Source organism: Dreissena polymorpha, chromosome 8 (genome assembly GCF_020536995.1).
Source record: "Dreissena polymorpha isolate Duluth1 chromosome 8, UMN_Dpol_1.0, whole genome shotgun sequence".
Taxonomy (NCBI): domain Eukaryota; kingdom Metazoa; phylum Mollusca; class Bivalvia; order Myida; family Dreissenidae; genus Dreissena; species Dreissena polymorpha.
The window spans coordinates 84,081,548-84,095,481 of NC_068362.1; the positions used below are offsets into that span (position 1 = coordinate 84,081,548).

Below are 13,934 nucleotides of genomic sequence, written 5' to 3' on the forward strand. Positions count from 1 at the left end.
GAAAATGTCTGATAAAGATTTATAAATTATGCATAAAATTTACAGTTTAAATGTCAAATAAATATGTAGAAAAATAAAATATAAGATAAAAATATGCATAAACTACATTGTTTGGAAAGAATAAATCTAGAAGGCGTTTAAATCGCATATATTTCCATTGTAGCAGTCATAACACAGGATCAGGTCCAAAATATCTCTATAACTATCAAAATATCAGATTTTTAGGAAGAATAATACTACGAAGCCTGAAACTATCATATTTCAATGGCAGTGATAATAAAATATCACATCCAAAATATCTCTATCACTATCAAAATGTCATATACTTACCTCCACTATGGACATCTCACTCAAGAGGCCATGTCCAGACGTGGCCGTGAGGTCCACAAACTTCTGTCGTATGGCCGGCACCGCCTCCATGGCCCGTATCTGGTGGATCAGCTCCATGCGGCGCCGCATCTCCGCCTCAGCCTCCTCAATGGCGCGACGCATCAGCTCACGGCTCTCCTCTGCCACCTCCGCAACTGGAATATTAGATGCAACATGGGCTTGGTGGATACACACAACACAGGCTTGGTTGAATAGATACAACACAGGCTTGGCTGAATACATGCAACACAGCCTTGGTTGAATACACACAACACTGTGCAGGCTTGGTTGAATACAGGCAACACAGGCTCGGTTGAATACATGCAACACAGGCTTGGTTGAATACAGGCAACACAGGCTTAGTTGAATACACACAACACAGGCTTGGTTGAAAACAGGCAACACAGGCTTGGTTGAATACATGCAACACAGGATTGGTTGAATACACACCAGTGCCCTAGATAAGCTGCGTATCTGCATCTTTGACCCTATTAAAATGTTTAAAAACGCAAAGAAATACAATATCATGCGTATTGAAAACGCAACCAATTTGACTTTTACGCAAATTTATAAAATTCGATGCGTACGATACAATAGCTTCAATCGAAAATTCTTTGCTCATTTTCGGTATATCCTCTTTGCAATTATTAGCTCGGCTTTTTTCGGAGAAAACCCAAGGTATTGTCATAGCCAGCTCGTCGTCCGCCATCTGCCGTCTGCCGTCTGACGTCCCCGTCGTGCTAAAACCTTGACATTTAAAATTAAAGTGCTTCTACCTACAACTTTGAAACTTCATATGTAGATGCACCTTGATGAGTTCTACACGCCACACCCATTTTTGGGTCACTAGGTCAAGATCCCTGTGACCTCTAAAAAAAAAATTAAAAAATTCTGACAAGCTTTTATTTATTCAAAACTGCACCCGCAGCCGAGCGTTGGCACCCGTTATGCGATGCTCTTGTTATCGTAATGCGACGTCGCTTGTATTCAGCAAGCGTCTGGATGAAGGAGCAGGAAAACAGTCAAAGTTATTCAAATGCTCTGTGGACTAGATTTCATAGTTAATTACAGCATCTGACCAAATTATTTATGACAAACGTGTTTTAAATCTGATGGAATACGTCGCTCATTGTGCATGTATTTGTAAAGCGTCTGTACTTTCAGTTTCTATAACAATGTGAAATAAAAATGTCTAAGAGAGGTTGAGAGACGTCCGCGATTGTTGCGCCAAAATATCAAGGGATCGCGAACTTTTTGAACCAAGAAAGCAAGAGCCATTAAGTGACAAATCATTTGTGTTATCTATTTTTTAAGTTTAAAGTTTATATTATGGACAGTTTCAAGAATTAAAGATGTTATGAAACATCAGTTTATTAAAATTAATTATAATAGTTTTTGGTTTTATTGAATGAATACAAGTGTGCAGCTTCAACAGAAGTAATCTGAATCTGAAGGGATATGTTGAAGTGACCAAGATTGGCTTTTATTCAACAGGGATAGCAGCAATGATTTTAAGGTATGAATTTTTATAACTCATTTCACTCTATTTCAAGACCGAAATCACCCTATTTTTTTAAATCAATAGGTGAAAACCCTATTTCCCAAATAATTATCTGGGGCACTGATACACACAACACAGGCTTAGTTGAATACATGCAACACATACTTGGTTTAATACACGCAACACAGGCTTGGTTGAATACAGGAAACACAGGCTTGGTTGAATACACACAACACAGGCTTGGTTGAATACAGGCAACACAGGCTTAGTTGAATACTAGCAACACAGGATTGGTTGAATACATGCAACACAGGCTTGGTTGAATACAGGCAACACAGGCTTGGTTGAATACATGCAACACAGGCTTGGTTGAATACAGGCAACACAGGCTTGGTTGAATACATGCAACACAAGCTTGGTTGAATACAGGCAACACAGGCTTGGTTAAATACACGCAACACAGGCTTGGTTGAAAACAGGCAACACAGGCTTGGTTGAAAACAGGCAACACTGGCTTGGTTGAATACACACAATACAGGCTTGGTTGTATACAGGCATTACAGCCTTGTGGGATGAAGCTTAAGGAAAGTAAATATTATGAGCTGCGATCTAAGAAAACTGGGTATGAAGCATAAGCATAAAGTGTTGTCCAATAAAAATTCTGCAACAGTATGCATGGATAATAGCTATATAAATTCTACCACAGCATGCCAGGATTATAGCTATGTTAATTCTACAACAGTCAGAATGACTAATATCTATGTAAATTTTGACAGTCTGCATGGATAATAGCTATGCAAATTCTGACAGTCTGCCTGGATAATAGCTATGTAAATTCTGACAGCCTGCCTGGATAATAGCTATGTACATTCTGCCACAGTCTAAGTGGAAAATGGCTGACAGAATGTCAAAGTTGTTTAAAGAATTCACACTTAAACCAAATGAACTGTATTGAAATTAAATAAAATACAGATTCAACTGGATAAACCTCAATTTTTCTGAAGACTTATGCTGACTTTACTTACCAATCTTTTGTTTGTATTCTTTGAGTTTTCTCTTGGATTCTTTGGCATTTTTATGCCCTTGCATTGTGTCTTCCACAAGTTGCCTGCAAGCAGATATAAATATTAACCTCAAACAAGCAAATGGACAAGTATTTTGTCAACTATCACAAAAGTAATTTCATTTTTGACCAAAATATATAGTCAAGTATTTTTCTATAAATCTTGATAATTCATAATACATATAACAGTTAATGATAATCCAGTTGCCAGAACGGTTCATGAAAATCCATTTTTTTAAGTGAATTGCTTCTTAAGATGGCTTTAGCTAAACACAATTTTCACTGTCTTGAAAACCAAAACTTTGACAAAGAGTAAAGTTGCTTTCATTCTTACTTCATTATATTCCAGTTGCATTTTACAGTACATAATGCTCGACATTTTTCAGTACATAATGCTCGACATTTTTCAGTACATAATGCTCGACATTTTTCAGTACATAATGCTCGACATTTTTCAGTACATTGCTTATTAAGACAGCTTCAGATACACAAATTGTCACTGCATGAAAACCAACATTTTGACTTAATGTTTTGAAGTGGGGTTTATCCTTACTTCATTTGTTGCTCTTCCTTGAACTTTTCTTCCAGGTATCGCTCCATCATTTTCTGAGTCTGCAATCAAACAAACACGATGTAATAGAGCTGTTAGCTGCAGTACAACCAAGCAAAATAAGTTTAAATGCTTCATCTTTCATAGGGATTAATGGTCAAGCAATAATTCATATGTATTAAATACAAAAATGCATTACAAATACTTTAAAAATATGCAAGTCAAAATTATTATTTACTTATTGCCCTGCAAGGAGCATCTATCTCTTTGGACATTAGAAAAAATAGGTAAAAACAAAATGATCTTAAATTAAAACAGCAACAGAAATATGTAATTTTATAAATTTTTTAGTTATTGTTAAGAATCCCCATGGAGACCAATTCCAGTATTCACCAACTGATTCTCAGACTTAAATCTAAAAATGAAGCATATTCTAAAACTTTAAAATACTAAACCTTCTCTTTAGTCAAGTCTTGCATGACAATGAATACTTTTAATGATATATTTTTTCATAAAATGATTATTTTAATGATATAACCATAATATTTAGCCAGTATATATGCAAGCTTTGAGTTATACTTTTTTATTCTGAAGCCTATGAATGGTTTGGTGAATACAGGACCAAGACTTTCCAGTACCTACCTCCTCCTTCATCTCAGAGACCCTCTGTTTGTTCTCCTCCACAATGTTCTGACGAGCGAGTATCGCCTCCTCGTGGCTCAGTTTGCCTTCCAGGCGCCGCCGCTCAATATCTGCAAGCTCTGACTCAAGGTCGCGCCGCTTCATATCTGACTGCCACCGCTCAAAGTCCGACTTGTCCTTGGCACCAGCCTCTAGGCTCTCAAGTCTGTAGATGACAGGTACACATTTGAAAACTGTTCAACACAAAATGAGGGAATTATTGGATGATGCCTGGAGGACGATAATGTCATACACCAAATTAGGCAATGATTGGACAATGCAAGGACAAAGCTGTAATACACAAAATGAGTCATTTATCGGATAATGCCCAGGAAAATACTCAAATACACAAAATGAGGCAATGATTGGATGATGCCCAGACAATAATTTTATATACAAATTGAGGCAATTATTGGATGATGCAATACTGTTATACAAAAAACAATGCAATCATTAGGTGATGCCAGGTAAATATTGTATTAGTTGAAATGAGGCAATATTGGTCTTATGCCAGGACAATACTGTTCTACACACAATGAAGAAATGATTGAATGATGCCCAACACTATTGTAATACACAAAATGAGGAAATGATGCCAGAAAAATTCTGTAATACATACAACAAGGCAATGCTTGGATGATGGCAGGACAATACCGTTATGCACAAATTGAGGCAATGGTTGTATTCTGCTGAGACAATTTTGTCATACACAAAATTAGGCAATGATTGGACAATGCCCAGACACTACTGTTATACTTAGGTGAGGCAATTATTAGATGAAGCCAATGATATATTGTTAAACACACCGAATATCTGAAATATCCGAGATTCGCGGATCCAAACGAGGATTCGCAGATCTAACAGTGATTGGTAAAATCGGTTTCAAATCCGGATCTTATTTGAGTTTAACCTTTCGTTCGCGTTAATTGTTTCTTTCGCCCTAATATGTTTCGTTAAATTGTTTCTTTCTGTTTGAAAGGCTGACTGGTATGTAGTTTGTTACAATTATCGTACTTTTTCGACAAAAACATGGTACTACACAGTCTACTTCGTTTTCAATGGTGCAAAATGGCGCAGAAGAAAAATCTTGATGCACCTAAACAATTAAAATCCTCGGTGTGGAAGCATTTTTGGTTTTATCAGCATACTAATTCTGGCTTATAAGTGGTTGTTACGAAGTATTTTATTGATACTTATTGCAGATTGCGTGTGATGCGTTTACTGCTTGTTAAAATACAGCGTTATTCATATTATATCTGACTGACATAGATGTGTTTAATATGAGACATTATTATTAATGTTTGTCGTTAAAATGCTTACACTATTTGGTGTATGTGCGATTTTGAGAAATTTGTGGAATCTAGAGCCAGGTATAATTTTTTTTTCGAACAACGTAAGTCAATTTTGTCATCTACTTAGCATTTGTTTTTGTTTTTGATGTCGTTATTTCTGCTTCCACTACTGCTGTTGCGGCTGCAGCTGCATCTACCAATGCTGCTAAAGTAGTATAAATATTAGTAGCTGTAAAGTTTATATAAATAATAAAAGTTAATTACTTTCCTCATAAGACATATATACGTTCTGGTGTGACATATGTACGTTCTGGTGTTTTAAAACATAATTTTGGTTATAACAATATAAATAATAATTTATTTTGCGTATTTTTACTTTCAAATTAGGATTTGAACCGATATTCGATATCCGAGCCTTTGGATTCGAATTGGGATCCGATTGAAATTTTAGATTCGGTGCAGCACTACAAAATAATGCAAAAATTGGATGATGCCAGAACCATACTGTTAAGCACAAAAAAAGATGCAATGATTGGATGATGCCCAGGCAATACTCTTATACACAAAATGAAAACAAGATCAGATGATGCCCAGACAACATATTATACAAGTCAAATGAATGCTTATGTTGTCAAAGAAAAAAGTTGTATATTTAAAACAAGAGATGTGTTCGTCAGAAACACAATGCCCTCTATTGCACCGCTTTGAAAATAAAATAAAATATTTTTTTGACCTTTGACCTTGAAGGATGACTTTGACCTTGACCTTCCACCACTCAAAATGTGCAGCTTCATGAGAACGCCACTTTAAAAAAAATTTTTGTTGGACCTTTGACCTTGACCTTGAACTTCCACCACTCAAAATGTGCAGCTTCATGAGATGCACATGCATGCCAAATATCAAGTTGCTATCTTCAATATTGAAAAAGTTATGGCCAATGTTAAAGTTTTCTGATGGACAGACGCCATATATTAGACATTTGACCTTGAAGGATGACCTCGACCTTCACCTTTCACCACTCAAAATGTTCAGCTCCATGAGATACACATGCATGCCAAATATCAAGTTGCTATCTTCAATAGTGAAAAAGTTATGGCCAATGTTAAAGTTTTGGGACGGACAGACGCCATATATTAGACATTTGACCTTGAAGGATGACCTTGACCTTCACCTTTCACCACATGCATGCCAGATATCAAGTTTCTATCTTCAATAATGCAAAAGTTATGGCCAACGTTAAAGTTTTTTTTCCGGACGGACACCAGACTGACATACACACATACTGACATACACACATACTGACAAACTGACTGACGGACAGTTCAACTGCTATATGCCACCCTACCGGGGGCATAAAAATGCCAATACCTTAGTGGAAGAACCACAAATACTACTCAGTCTTTAGAGTGTAATTAATAATAGTATCTGCATATTTTTTTTCAAAGAAAATGTTAGAAGTTGTTGAGTTTTGCTTCAATACCTATGGGGACACTTCTTTTTATTTATTGATCTCTGATAGTACAGGCATTTACCATTTTTAGTTTTAACCTATTTATTTTAGCTTGATTGCATCGAAAGACTCAGGCTTATTGAAACGCTCTCGAGTCCGTTTCCTGGGCCTAGAACCAGTACTTGGTGTCTTTGGGGAGATCTACAGAAAGCTCCCACAGTGGGGATCGAACCCGTGACCTCCCGGTTACTAAGCGGAAACCATATCCATTACACCACTGCGACCTTACCATTTTTAGTATCGTACCATAGTATTTCAAACATTTGTACATATGGGCCTTGCTCTGGGAATACTGGGCTACATGCATGTGTGTAAAGTGTTGTAAAAGATTAGCCTGTGCAGTCACAGGCTAATCAGGGACGACACTTTCTGGCTTTAATGGTATTTTTCTATCAAAGGAAATCTCTTCTAAACTAAAAATCCAGTTTAAGCAGAAATAGTCGTTCCTGATTAGCATGTGGGGACTTTTTCTATCAAAGGAAATCTCTTCTAAACTAAAAATCCAGTTTAAGCAGAAATAGTAGTTCCTGATTAGCATGTGGGGACTGCACAGGCTAATCTGGGACAACACACATGCATTAAGCCCTGTTTACCCATAGCAAGGCTCAAATGTACAGAACTTGTATGCAAAAATTTAAGTAAAATGCCAACAAGAGATGTGTTTGTCAGAAACACAATGCCCCCTTCTAAACCGCAATGAAGCCATATATTTGACTTTTGACCTTGAAGGATGACCTTGACCTTTCACCACTCAAAATGTGCAGCTCCATAAGATACACATGCATGCAAAATATCAAGTTGCTATATTCAATATTGCAAAAGTTATGACCAAGGTTAAAGTTTTGGGACAGACACACAGTCATACACTACAAAGACAGACAGACAGGCCAAAAACAATATACCCCTGATCATTTGATCCAGGGGCATAAAAATTAACAAGAAGTGCCTATAAAGGTCTTGTTGCAAAACTCAATTAACTCTACGCCCATTATCCCATTTCAAGGCTCATACCCTTCCTGCACTCACTTTTTAATCTCCTCAGCCTCCCTCTGCTGGTACAGGAAACCCTCCCTCAGTATGGCAGCGGCCGTCATCTTCACTGGCACCTCCTGGTTCTAGAACAACATGGCAACAATCAGAGAATGGCGCCCATGGAATTAATTAAAGAAGCTTGACAACAAAGATTATGAATAGGTTGACAACACTTAATAACATTGATTGTGTCATGGGATTGTACTTGATTAAATGTGCTTGACAACATAAAGAGTGGTTAAAGACAACAACACAGCAAAAATGAGAGAATGGAGCTCATGGGATTGTAATTTATTAATACACTTAACAACATAGTTAATGTAATGTGTTTGAACTTGATTTAAGACACTTCAATGACAACATAAACACCGGTAGTGGTTCTAGAAAACAACACAGCAACAATCAGGGAATGGAACTCATGTTTTTTTTATAATATCATTTTTGTTTGCAACACTAAAGCAGAAAGCAAGGAGTAAAGGTCACGTGATTGTACATGATTAACAACAATTGACAACATAGAGATTGGTTTTGACCAACAGTAAAACAACATTGCAGGGAAGTTAAATAAATAGCCATAAGGGAATTGAATTTATGTTCATGAAAAATGTCTGTAGATGTGCGTACCATTTTACCTTAAGAATTTTGGTTTAGCAGAAATCAGTGGATATATAGTTATGATTTTATTTCCAAAAAAAAACTAGTAAAAACACCACGTGACAAAAAACACAAAACATTTTATTTATATAATATTTTTCTCACATTTTCTCTATCTGATTCAAATCAATTTCAAATTAATTTATGTCCAGCTTTATATTTTGATACATTAATTGCCTTAAAATAATTTATATTACTGACAAGTGTTATCAGTTGTTGTAGATAAAATGAGCCGTGCTCTGTGAAAAGGGGGTTTAATGCATGTGCATAAAGTGATATCCCATAGTATCCTGTGCAGTCCACACAGGCTAATCAGGGACAACACTTTCCGCCTAGGCTGGATTTTTGCTAAGAAGAGACTTTCTGTAAACGAAAAATACCATAAAAGCGGAAAGTGTTGTCCCTGATTATTCGCACAGGCTAATCTGGGACGCCACTTTACGCACATGCATGAAACCACCTTTTCACAGAGCACAGTCCAAATATAAACACAAGAAAGTTAAGTTCTTATCAAAACAAGAACAATATAATATTAATGCAAGATCAACATATAATGCATTTCAAAATCAAAATTCTTGTGGGTTATTCAACAAACGTGATCATTGTTTGACTTTGAAAGAGCAAAGTGTAAATCTGACAAGGTTCCTGGAAGCAGCTGACTGGCAATCTACAACCTTTTGAATGTAGCTTTGTATGCAAGCAACACCACGACTAATGTAGCAGCATTTCTGTGAATTATCACCATAGAGCAAGTCCTCTACTGATTGTTAAAACTATTGTAACTGACATTTTGTACATTTTTCAGGAGTTGATATTTTACAAAGAACATTAAGGGCACTTACGTTATTGCGCGCAATTAAATATTTCATCATGGTAACTGCTCCTATTTAAGATAATTTATTGGTTGAATAAATACTTCTAAATTTGAAGTTTATATGTGTTTTCCAAATGTTGTTCTAATGCTTAACACAAAAATTGCAGTACTTTTTTTTCTTTTGAAAATATTAAAAAATGACAGTTACACTAGTTTAAACATTCAGTACATGACATATTTTGACTCATATCAATTCAAAACTTTGGATAAACATTATGTTTACCCGAATTTTTTAAATAAATATTTTAAAAGTTTATGTATGGCACCAAAAAAAACACCACACAAATGAAAAGAGTAAACTTGTATAAAAATGTCAGTTATACCACTTTCAACATTCAGTTGACGAAAAGATCATGTGTTGTTACAAGCAACCCAAACTAAAAATACAATTGCCATTCTGTGAATTAACACAATTAAACAAGTAATCAGAGAATATAAGCAAGCAAAACCACAAATGCAACTCAATTTTTGTGAATTAACATGTCATGGAACAGGTATATAGGGGATGTAAGGAGAACAACTACGAATGCAACTTCATTTCTGTAAATCAAAACAATGGAACAAGTAATCAGGTGGTGTAAGCAACCAAAACTCTCAATGCATTTCTGTCTATAAACTCACTATGGCAAATGTTAAGATGCTGTACTGCTCTAAAATTTTAGGCTGCAAGAAATCAAAGTTCCAATAAAAAACACACTGTAAAGCTGCATTTTTGCCTACCTTCATACAAGTGCTATTTAACACGCACACATTTGCCAAAGCGCAAGCTATTTGGTATTGCAAATGAACACACAAACACATTGCTACCTGTCAACAGAATTAACACACAGGTACAAGCAATCTAAGATTGGAAGCAAACACAACTGTGAACATGTACCTACTTCCATCACACATTGAACATGTCTTAACCCTTTCCAACTCAGATGCAAAGTAATGGCTATATGCGACCAGCATAAAACCAGATCAGCCTGCAAGTAACTTGCAGTCTGTTCAGGTCTTATGCTGTTTACTGCTCATCAATGTCTTAGGGTTGGAAATGAAGACTTTAAAACGCGGACAAATTTATAAAGGTCTTTAATTGAACTTGACTTTTAAAGTGACTATAAACCACAGGTGTTGGGTGGCAAATTCACTGAACCACTTTCAATATGTCATAAAACAAAAATTTTCATCACTTTGACAAAAAAATAATTATGATATAATGTATATTATATCAGGTTTTGTGTGTTTGTCTAAGTAATGAAAAATGTTCTTTTATATTATATTGATAGTGTTTCAGTGAATTTGCCTGTCACGCCAAACACCTGTGCTATAAATGAGTTAAAATATGAATCTGAGCATAAAAATGTTAAAACATGTTCAACATGTCACATTTCACATTGAACATGACGTCCTAGCACACATTGAACATTTTGCCATCACATATTAAACATGTCACAGCATATATTGAACATGTCACAGCACACAAACTGCAGTGAACACTTACATTTCTGCGAGTTGAGGTCGTGGAACGACTAGAGAGTGGAGTCATCTGGTGGGAGACATACCAGGTCATACAGAAACATGGACATGCATAACGCTTACAATAAAATTATCAGCCACACTCTTGAAAAATAAGGACTTTATGCTTCAGCTTAAAGTGTGGTACTAGTTTAGACAGTGCAGTCCACACAGGCTCATGGACGATACTTTCCGCTTTAGTGGTATTTTTCATTTAAAGGAAGTATCTTTTTAGCCAAAATCCAGTTTAAGCAGAAAGTGTTGTCCCTGATTAGCCTATGCAGATTGCACAGGCTAATCTGGGATGACACTTTACGCACTCGTGTATGCATTAAGCCTTGTTTTTCCAGAGCAACACTTACAATAAATATATTGGTACAGAACAACCGATTTTGTCCAGAAATGAGAATCACATTATGTTAAAATGTTTTCATAAATGTTTTTTGCTTACAAGCTTAGTTTTGTCCCTGATAAAATTCTAAATTAATTGAGTAAGTGGTTTTGTACAATTACAGGGGAGTAAACATCTTTTAAAGACACTCGCCATGCAGGGCAGTTAGCTGACAAAATTAGGTCATCCTTACTTACTGTACTTACTGACTTACTGTATAGTCCCCCTAAGTTTAAGGTTTCACCTATTACAAAATCAAGACACTGACTGATCTGTATTTAAACAAAGAGCTGTCAGAGGACAGCGCACCCGACTATTCGAGTGCTTGACAGTATAACGTAAGCCATCATGGAGAAGGGGGGGGGGGATAATGTGGGTGTGTGGTCAATTAATAATGATCTTTCAAAAATAAGGAAAACTAATTTTATTTTTTTTAAATTTTTTTTTGGGGGGGGGGGATTCTGGGGTGGGGCATGGGAGATGGTTTGGGTGGAGTGCATTGTGGTATGTCAGGTAAGTGTTGTTTTGTCAAAGTATGAATCAAATGTGATCATAAATAAAGAAGTTATAGCACTTTAAGCAAAATGTTCAATTATCTAAGTATAAAAGGGGCCATAATGCTGTCAAAATGCTTGATACAGTTGTCTGCTCTTTTTTATAGATTGGGATCATGTTGGTAAAGAAGTATGCAAAATATGAAAGCAATATGTAGAAGGACATAGAAAATATTTGAGGTGGTACACAAACTTTAACATAGATTTATCAATAATATGCATATTCTAAGTATAAAAGGGGCAATAATTCTGTCAAAATGCTTGATACAGTTGTCTGCTCTTGTTTATAGATTGGGGTCATGTTGGTGAAGAAGTATGTAAAATATAAAAGCAATATCTCAAAGGACATAGGAAATATTTGGGGTAGTACGCAAACTTTAACATTTACACGCTAACGGGAACAGGAACGCTAACTTTCGACGCCGGGGTGAGTAGGATAGCTCCACTACATATATTTCATATATAATAGTCAAGCTAAAAATCATAAACGCCAAGACCAAAACTTAGTCCCCAATTCGAGCGGACCAGTAGAATTTTACACCCCTATATTAACTCAAATATTGGCTTTATCTGTTGCTCTGTTAATGCATGGTAAGATCTGTAAGACAGAACGTAACACCCATACATGCTTTGCTAACCACATGTTTAATTATATGACCTGCGATCTGAAAATCTAGGCTTAATGCATGTTTGTAAATTGTCCTCCAAGATTAGCCAATGCAGTCCGCACAGGCTTATCAGAGAAAACCCTTTCCACTTTTCAGGAATATTTCATTCAAACCAAGTATTTAAAAAAAATCCATTTTAGACGGAATGTATCCTCCGTGATTAGCCTGTGCAGCCTTCACAGGCTAATCTGTGTCTATATTTTACTCATTTGCTTTAAGCCATGTTTTCCCAGAGTAAGGCTCACATATTTTACCAACACAGCAATATATACGTGTTTTCACTTAAGGCTTACAATATCAACATGCATAAAAATACCCGCAGATTCGGATAAAAGTTTCAGGTCAATATTAACAAAGTGTAAGATTACGTGTTAAAAGTGAAGTTAATAATTTGCAGTAAAATTATCTCCTTTATCATGAAAAGGAATGTTTTTATTCCAAATATTTAATAATAAATATAATTAGTGGGCATACAAGCTTTAATATACAGTATTATTTGTTATATTATTCAAATCCAAAAATGGCGACATTTTAAACGAAACTTGTATTTTATAATCGATCTACTTTAAATTTTCAACAGCAGTACAAGCTTACAATTATATTTATTTTGGCTTCACTCCTCAAAGTAAGACGAGCTTTTTTTCTTGACAAGTTATTTTTTCTGTACTCTATCGCTTTTTCAAATAAATGATGTTTAAATTATTGAAATAAACTACTAAAATGTGATGATTATATTAAACAATGTTGTGAATACCTTATTAATAGTTATATGCTGTTCAGTATTCACTCATAATTAAATAAATCAAACAAATAGAAATAATATTATATTACATCTTCTGACTTGAAAAAAACACAGTATAATGCACTAAAACAAGTTATGAAAATTGATACTGTTATATTTTAATTTACTTTTAAATATCTGACCCTACATAAATTGTCTGGTGATTTAAGAATTTTACCTGGCAATCCGACCCGAAGAATATTTTTGACCTGTGTGAGCCCTAACTGTTATGTTAATTATTTCATTACTTATGATTTCTACAGTAAGGTAGAAGAAAAATGTAATTGAATAACATAACTGAAAGAAATAAACAAATTATGAAATGTGTGCATGCATTTTGCCATCTTGATATGATTGACCAAACAACAAGTTTTGAGTGCCACTGCGTTGAGCCATTTGGAATGCTGACACTTGATTCCTTTACCGTAAACAGTTAGCGATCACTGACTCAATGGTGTTTCATCAATTAAGTTGCAAGGTCCACATTACTACTTTAAACAAGAGATGTGTGTGT

The 13,934-nt window shown here is 35.5% G+C and overlaps 1 protein-coding gene across 3 annotated transcripts in view; it reads right to left on the reverse strand.

Moving 5' to 3' along the window:
* Window positions 1-13,934, reverse strand: part of LOC127842279 (cilia- and flagella-associated protein 99-like) — a 31,794-nt gene that overhangs the window by 7,050 nt on the left and 10,810 nt on the right. For 2 of the 3 annotated variants that reach the window (XM_052371712.1, XM_052371713.1), the window contains exons 10-15: window positions 11,013-11,057; window positions 7,993-8,081; window positions 4,126-4,330; window positions 3,487-3,545; window positions 2,896-2,978; window positions 331-524 (exon numbers count right to left, since the gene is read on the reverse strand). In XM_052371712.1, coding sequence (XP_052227672.1) covers window positions 331-524; window positions 2,896-2,978; window positions 3,487-3,545; window positions 4,126-4,330; window positions 7,993-8,081; window positions 11,013-11,057 — 675 coding nt within the window. The remainder of the gene's footprint in view (window positions 1-330; window positions 525-2,895; window positions 2,979-3,486; window positions 3,546-4,125; window positions 4,331-7,992; window positions 8,082-11,012; window positions 11,058-13,934) is intronic. The other variant, XM_052371714.1, reaches the window with a different exon arrangement.